We start from the raw sequence: 8,140 nt of genomic DNA on the forward strand, positions 1-8,140 counted from the left end.
AGTGCCTTACGAGTACTAAGAGGGCTTTTTCCTTGGGCCGAAAGATAGGACTTTTTCCTCCGTCTTTTGCCCTAAGATGCTTCTTCGTATCCGTCGTAGATTTGGCCACATTGTGGAGTTTCTTTGGCTCAAATCAAATCCGGCGATGAATTTGAAAGGGAGAAAAACCGCAGAGGGAAGATACGGCAGAGCGAGCGATACCAGCGAGCCGTCTCGTCAATTTTTTTTTTTTTTTAAGTATATAATTTTATAACGTAAAGATTTTAAAAATATTTAATATTTTATTGTAAATGAAAATTTGTGCGAATTAAACTTTTCCAAACGACGTTAAAAAAAATAATAATTAATTATTTTTATGATCGAAGTTGGCAACACTGAAACGAACATTGCGGGAAAGCAACCACGTGTGTGAACAGGAATCGTTTCGCAGCGAAGAATTGTTTTCTCTTTTAGATTTTTGAAATTAACGTAAAGAATGCCGAAAGGGAAAGGAAGCGGGGGAGCAAAACCTAAGGATGTTAAAGAAGAATCTTCTTCCAAAGGTTCTCAAAAAAAGCAAGGAAGCGGTAATGCAGTTAAGGTCGGTTTAATAACGTAACGTTTTATATGAAATTATTTTATTAATTCTAAATAAAGTTATGACAGAGTAGATTTGCTCGTTAAATAGGTGAGGCACATTTTATGCGAAAAGCAATCGAAAGCCTTAGAAGCAATGGAAAAATTAAAGTCTGGAATGAAGTTTAATGAAGTAGCATCACAATATAGTGAAGATAAAGCTAGACAGGGAGTATGTTGTTTAAATTTCTATGTTGTTATCTTTGTAATTATTGGACTACAATTTCAAAAATTGTAGACTAAATTCTCACTGTCATCCATTTGCATGTCTGGTCATCCGTCCTTCTGTAATCTCTAGAACGGATAGGTAGATGAAAGCCGAGACCGGGGGACCTATTCTGAGTTTTTCCTATAACTTGACGAAAGCGATGCGCAGAACATTCGATAAGTCTCTTTAGCAGTTAATGAACCTTAGATGAATCCCTATTCTCTGCTCCATGCTAAGTAGGTTTTGCTACGAGTAATCGGTTGGGATGCGCCTGGGTTCGGTGCTATCGATAGCCATTACGCTGTAATTAACCTAATTTAGTTAATAGTTTTTTGTCGTGGGACTGCACTTGCCATTTTCGAAGCAAAGTGTGTGTTTTTAGTATTGTTACGTACCAGCATAAGTCAAATTTTTGTTGCTAAAATGTTGTCAAAGAAGGAATGATGCAATCGACGAACTACGAATTGTCTTTTTGAGATATTAGAGAAGTTGCGGCCATCATTTTTGACGTGAAAAGTGTACATTTGATGTTTGGCGCCCCTTCCCGTAAGCCTAAAAGTTTGACAGTGGAGTTTGGAATGTCGGTGGAATCGTGCTTGACATTCCAAACGCCATTGTCAAACTTTTAGGCTTACAAGATGGCGGCAAAGAACATCCAACGTACACGTTTTCACGTTGAAAACTTCGGCCGCAACCTCTCTATTAGTTAAAATACTTCAGCTCTAGCTTTTCTCGTAATTCGTTGCATAAATGTAATAGTAATGGCTTCGGAAGATGATAGAGTTCTATAAAGTGTGTATCATTTGGCCAAAAATCATTACCTCGAAGATGAAACCAAGATTTGCGTCATCAATCATCATTACGCATAAAGTCGCCTTGTTTTTTTAGTTTTTGTTATGTTCCTAATGGTAGCTCGAGAATGATCAATAAGAAAAGCTTAGTTATCACGTGTGGCTATTAGAACCAAAAACATATGGCACAGAACAGCATTTTCACAGTTAATTAAATGCCAACCATGTAGTTTTGATAGAAACTGGAGTTTTTTACATTCGTTAGCTTAATGATACAACTTAGAATAGGTCCCCAGATGTGGAAAGTTAGGGGCAGGAGGCTCCAATTAATTATATACAAACTTCTGATGCAAACTGGAAGTTGTGTTATTTCAATTCAAAAATTTTTCCTTGGATAGAGTTAGACAGATGATTAGCATGCCTCTATTGCTAATGGGAAAAGTATGATGTACAGGGGTAAGACACTGCTAAGTTGAGGTGGAGAGCATATATTTTAAATTAAGTAAATTAAAAATTGCAGCCTGGCATTGTGATGACATCACAATAAATAATTGATCTTTTGGTCTTCTTTATCGGAGACTTATGTGAGTTAGTGGTGAGACAACTCGAGTCCAGGACCCTTCCGAGATTCATGCAAGACATCATCCTGTACAGACAATACATAGATGACGATGTTATTATATGGAAAACAACACCGAACTTGGCACGATTCGTGGAAGCGATGAATGATAATCCCTATGGGCTGTCACTCGAAGTAGATCAACACAGCAACACTAATGTCCATTTCTTAGATGTGGATATCAGGATTGAGGGACCCAACATCCACACTACCGTCTATCATAAAACATGTGCAAGCCCACATACATCCCGAGTGACTCGTGTGATCCATTTCAATACAAAGTAGCCGCTTTTAGATCATTGATTAGAAGAGCATACACTCATTCATCTACTTAAGAGGCACTTAGGGAGGAGTTAACCCACATTGAGAGGATTGCCAATATGCACGGCTACCACAATCTTATTCCATGAATTAGTGCCACAAAAGAGCACTAATGTCCCACAACACCTCTACGACAGCACAGGGTGACAACCAAGGTATCGATATTGAAAGGATATCACTTACATTCAACCCCGTTTTGATATCTATATACACAGCTATCGCCAAAAGACATAAGGTCATCATTGCATACAGGAGAGGCCCAACTATGTCTGACATGTTACGTAATGGAAAGGACCCATCTGACCCAATTAAATTGCTAGGCATTTATTGAATCATGGTGAGGGATGAAAGATTCAATAGGGATTTGATCTACATAGGATCAATGAAACGCTTGATGGGGATCAGAATAAGAGAACACAAAGCAGATATATACAATACAACAGAGCTACCAAGTCACTCTCAGTGTATGCTTCTGATCTGGGCATTACGGTGGACTTTGCAGGGGCAGCGTTAATAGTCAAAACAACACGGATGGACCACGTCAAATGGCTAGAAGCAATAGAGATATATAAGGTGCACACTACATCTGCGTGCATTAATTCCCGGGAGGAAATGGCTCTGTCGTTTGCTGGGCAGGCCTTATGCCTTATTGCATAATGATTCTTAAGGATTTACTTGTAATTGGAGGATGAACAGAGGCATGTAACATTAAACGTAAGAATATTGCATCGTATAAGAAACTAAATGCATACAAGAAGAGTAAATGTGAATCTGAACGGCGGGGAACAAGACAGCTACAACGCTTGCGCAGTGGACACTGCAAAATCGAACTATCGTTGTTCGATTTTATTTTAAAATTTTGTAACAGTGTTCTGGAATAAGGAATCCAGCTATTTACCTGATGAAGAACACACGAGGTGTTCAGAAAACGTTTGTTTCTTCGAATTTATTTATTTTTCACACCAGTTAGAGGCTCGAGTAAGTTGAATTTTATTTATTATACACACCCTGGTGTGCGTGTGGAAGCTATATTGATCAGTGATGCCGACTAATTGTTATCTGAAGACAATAGTGAGCCTCACTAAGGCTCCTGCAAGACTGGATTTTTTAGTCACATGCAAGAGAAATGGAGTGTTTCCAATGACAATATTTCGCATCCACCTACTGCATGGTAATGAATTGATAATAAATAAATGCTCGATTACATTAAGGTCATTATGTGTTTTAATTTTTTTTATAAAAAAAAACAGGCATATTTGATAGACATTTCTGAAACAATTTTTCGGGCAACCCATATAAAAAGTACTATAAACAAAAGAAATCATAGAACTACTTATGGAGTGTGTACTGTTTGAGACACCATTGCTTAACCTTGTCGTCAAGTAACAGTATGTTGGATAGTGGATACAAAGTGCGTCATGACTTTGCTTTGACATTACTCGCTTGTGTGGCTACATCAAAATAGCACTTGCCTAAACCACCTGGCATCTCCGACATGTTTCTGCATAACTTATTCTTCTTGCAGAAAATGCATAATGGTTTTAACGTAAATAATTATCATTACCTTTATTGGCTTTACCTGCGACGTTACTTCTATAACATTTATTGATAGAGAATAGGGGTATAGTTGATAGTTGTGACTATATAGTCGGTCGCAACTATTCTCGTCGCGGATGGGCCTAGCCCAAAATGGGATTGGCAACGTGCCCGAGAAAAGAGGGAATGGCAACTTGGTCGGTACTACTCGTGATACTACATCCAAGCATATTTACTGCAAGCGAAAGTCAAGAAAGCAAGTAAACACATTGATAACAATTTTATTTTGTTCAGAACTGGTTTCTGGTTTATTCTGAAACCATGGTTTACTGAAAACCAATTTTGTGCCTACACTAGTTGGCACGACCGGCAGCTAAGTGGATAAAACCACCGAACGTTGTAGTCGATTGTGATTTCACACCTCGATCTGTAGAGTTTTCCAGGTTCTCTTCACGTTTGTAACACCTAAATAAGGGCGATTTCCCATAAAAGACCTCCCGGAGGCATCCCTCTTGGTAAATTGCCCACGTGCTGCATTAACTTTCATTTAATTCCAATGTCTCCTCGGTGTGTGTATATATAACGGATTACAAGGTTTTTTTATACTACAGTAGAGCATCGATTATCCAAAACAACTTGGGACTGGGGTTTTTGGATAACTGATCATGTATGAAAAAATATATTAACCTGTTCAATGTTGAAGTTTTTCTCTGACGCATGTCGCTTTGTGTTGAATTTTCATCGATGTTAAGCCTAACAAAAATTTTTTTAAAATAATCATTATGGCTATTGTATCGGTAAAAATTATTTTTTTATGTCGGAAGTTAATCTAGTATCAAAAACATTCTGATTCAACACGACGCACATCTGAGAAAAACACCACACAAAACAAGCAAAACTCACCACTTACGATGGGAAAAAAGCCTCATTCAAATACTGGCGCGTCCTTAAGTACCCTTTCCTGGTCGTGCCAATGCTGCCAGCTAAAACATGCACACCGACAAAAATAATATTGGAGTAGTCAAATATTGCGGTGCTAGAGCACTAGCGAAAATTTGAATTTGCCGACCGGAACACTTTCGGTTAACCGACGTTTCAGTCGATCGGTATTCGGATAATTGATGCTCTACTATACTGATTTTATTTTGTCCAATAAATTTACTTTTTTCTATGGTAGGGATTTTCAAATGTGACCAAGTCTCCAATCTAGAAAGAACGATTTTGTAACATTTTACTCGGTCTGTTGCTTTGGATAATAAAATCCTAAATGTGAAGAAATGTAGAAACACTAGCAAGAAATATTCATTATGTTTTCGTGTAAGTCATGGGTCATTTTCATGGGTCGTGGGTCACTTTTCATAGCCACACATACGGGTATGAAAAATTGTTTAATAAATTCTTATGATAGTATTTTTTGTTGACTGACAAAGAACTGTTTGATTTACTTCAATTACTCTTGGGTTGTAATTGAAACTGTACAATTCCCAGAAAATGGGGTTTTTATTTGTATATTTCTGTGGGTCAGAGGTATAGGACACTGTCCACTTTTGGCCAAAATGAGATTATTGGCACAATCGAATGGGTTTCTTGTCCTCTACCCAGAGTTATACAACACTATGTCTTACATCAAATATTGGCTGAGTTATGGTGCTGTTAAATAACACCAAGTCCACTTTCACTTGGTGTTCTATACCTCTATCTGGACATCGTGTTGTATACTTATGACAGTCTGATGGCATTAGCACGAACTAAGTTCAGTCCAGTCAGTTTTACATGTTATCTCCAGTGAGTGTTTGGTAAGAGTTAAGAATTATGAATCCAAACTCACATCAAATAGTATTAGTTTCTATAAAAGGAAGCTTTGGGCCTTAAATTTTACCTCGTATGATGCATCTGATTCCTCAGTTCACTGTGTGATGTGGGATGAGTCAAAACGAGGGTGAGGCGGAAATGATAGTGTCTTACCTGACAGTGACGTGGAAGAAATCACATTGGACAGCTATGGACAAAATAAGCATGTGAATATTATAATGTGTTTTTCTGGTTACTGCATAAGTATCCACAAATTAAGACCATAACTCAGAAGTTTCTACTAAAAGATCATACCCATATGGAGGCTGACAGTGTTCGTGTGTTGATAGAGAGGAAACGGATGGAAGAAACTGAATTATGTGAGCATTTCAACATTCTGGGACTGGCAACAACTGGTAAGACAAACTTCCAGCAAGTACATTGTTCATAATATGGAACTTCAAGATATTAAAAGTTTCAATTCACTGTATGCTGGCAAAAGACTCTGCAAGCACTCCCCTCGTTCGTAGGAAAATGGATATTGAAAAACGGCCATTTTTTCTATCGAAGTGTGTGCAATTGCTAGTGAAATGGCAAAACGTGGGAATTCTGTATTTCAAAACATCTTTTGATGGTGACGACAAATGGGCCGACTTTGTTAGGTTGCGCAGACGTGGACTTAAATTTCCAGCAGATTTGAACCAACTCTCAGATGTCCCAAAATCTATTTCTCGGCAGAAATATAATGATTTAATGGCGCTATTGCCATATGTCCCTTCAGTTTGCCATGCATTTTATAAAAACTTAGAACATACAAGTAATACAAAGAAGACATAGATGAGATTTAGGACAAAATGTGACATTTATTTTCTTACAGCAAGTTACACCACAATGTGAGTAACGTCCTGTTCATGTAATATATTTTTACAATGAAATTAATGTGGCTGAGTAATATTATTTCTTAAATACCAAGAACACTGTGTCATATAATGCAACATGTTTACGAGAGGTATACAATACCATGTCCATTATATATCCATAAAATCAGTACAAAATAAAGTACATTACGTGTGAAGCAACGTGATACGTAATGTCGAAAGTGTAAACTGACAAAATTTCGTTACGGCGGTGCTATTAACAGGCAAGATAATTCGGGGAGAACACAGTAAAACACCTTCAAACTGCTCTCCTGTAAAATTTAATAAATGTGACATAGTGTCCTATACCTCCGACCCACGGATTTACAAATTTTTCCCGTTCGGTTTTTGATAATTTATTTTATTAAATTTCAGGGCGATCTGGGATGGATGACGAGAGGCAGCATGGTCGGACCTTTTCAGGACGCCGCATTTGCACTGCCCGTCAGCACCCTACAGAATCCGACGTACACGGATCCCCCCGTCAAGACTAAATTTGGATACCACATAATTATGGTCGAAGGAAAAAAATAACATCATGCAAAATTGTTTAGTACAATATATATATATATTTATTTTTTCCACAATAATTTACGTATTGTTTGTTCCATTTTGTTTGTGGCACAATTACAAAAATTAGTGTTACGATTTATAATTACAGTTCGAAAACAAAGTAAACCGCTTACGTTCATTAAGCGCCCGTGTAGAAGACGGAGCCGACCGCTCCGCACGTTCGGAGAATATTCCAACAATAAGCATAACGGTTACGGCTCTCAGATAATTACTATGCAAACTTCTAGAAATTTTGAAAGGTTAACAAGTTTATAAATAATTTGAAAGAAATTAACGGGCAAAATACAGTTACGTTAATTAGGCATCGGTATAATAATGTAACCTCGCATGCGCAAAAATCACCTTGTCGATAACTAAAGTTTCTCTCGCGGAGGCGTCCCGCGGCACAAAACCGTCGATACAACGGACTCGTTGCCGTTTGATTTTTCTTTCCGATCACTTAGTGATTACAAATAATAAGCAGTAAACACAAAGGAACATTCTGTGACTATGACTAGAATGTATCGTCCCTCAAAGGAACGTTCGATATAAATATGGCTAAGTTTTTAAATATAGCATCACAAAATGCAACAACTGTATACATCTATATTAATTACAAAATATTTTCTTTTGTAATAAAATGAGTTAACTATAAAACATCAACATTCACTTTACATAATTATTTAAAAAAAATTATATTTACAGAAAAAATGTATGTATGTATGTAGCGAGAAAAACAACAGAGGGTCGGAACGACCGTAGAAAGTACCATTTCGGCTATAACTAATAT

General features: G+C 37.3%; 1 protein-coding gene across 1 annotated transcript; it reads left to right on the top strand.

The window, feature by feature from the left end:
* Positions 1 to 380: 380 nt before the first annotated feature.
* Positions 381 to 7,388, top strand: LOC136970689 (peptidyl-prolyl cis-trans isomerase NIMA-interacting 4-like). Its single transcript, XM_067265156.1, has 3 exons — positions 381 to 580; positions 668 to 787; positions 7,174 to 7,388. The coding sequence occupies exons 1-3, from the start codon at positions 476 to 478 to the stop codon at positions 7,330 to 7,332; spliced, it is 384 nt and encodes a 127-aa protein (XP_067121257.1). The 5' UTR covers positions 381 to 475; the 3' UTR covers positions 7,333 to 7,388.
* Positions 7,389 to 8,140: the final 752 nt, after the last annotated feature.

This window comes from Centruroides vittatus, unplaced genomic scaffold (genome assembly GCF_030686945.1).
Source record: "Centruroides vittatus isolate TY-2023 unplaced genomic scaffold, ASM3068694v2 contig_2104, whole genome shotgun sequence".
Taxonomy (NCBI): Eukaryota; Metazoa; Arthropoda; class Arachnida; order Scorpiones; family Buthidae; genus Centruroides; species Centruroides vittatus.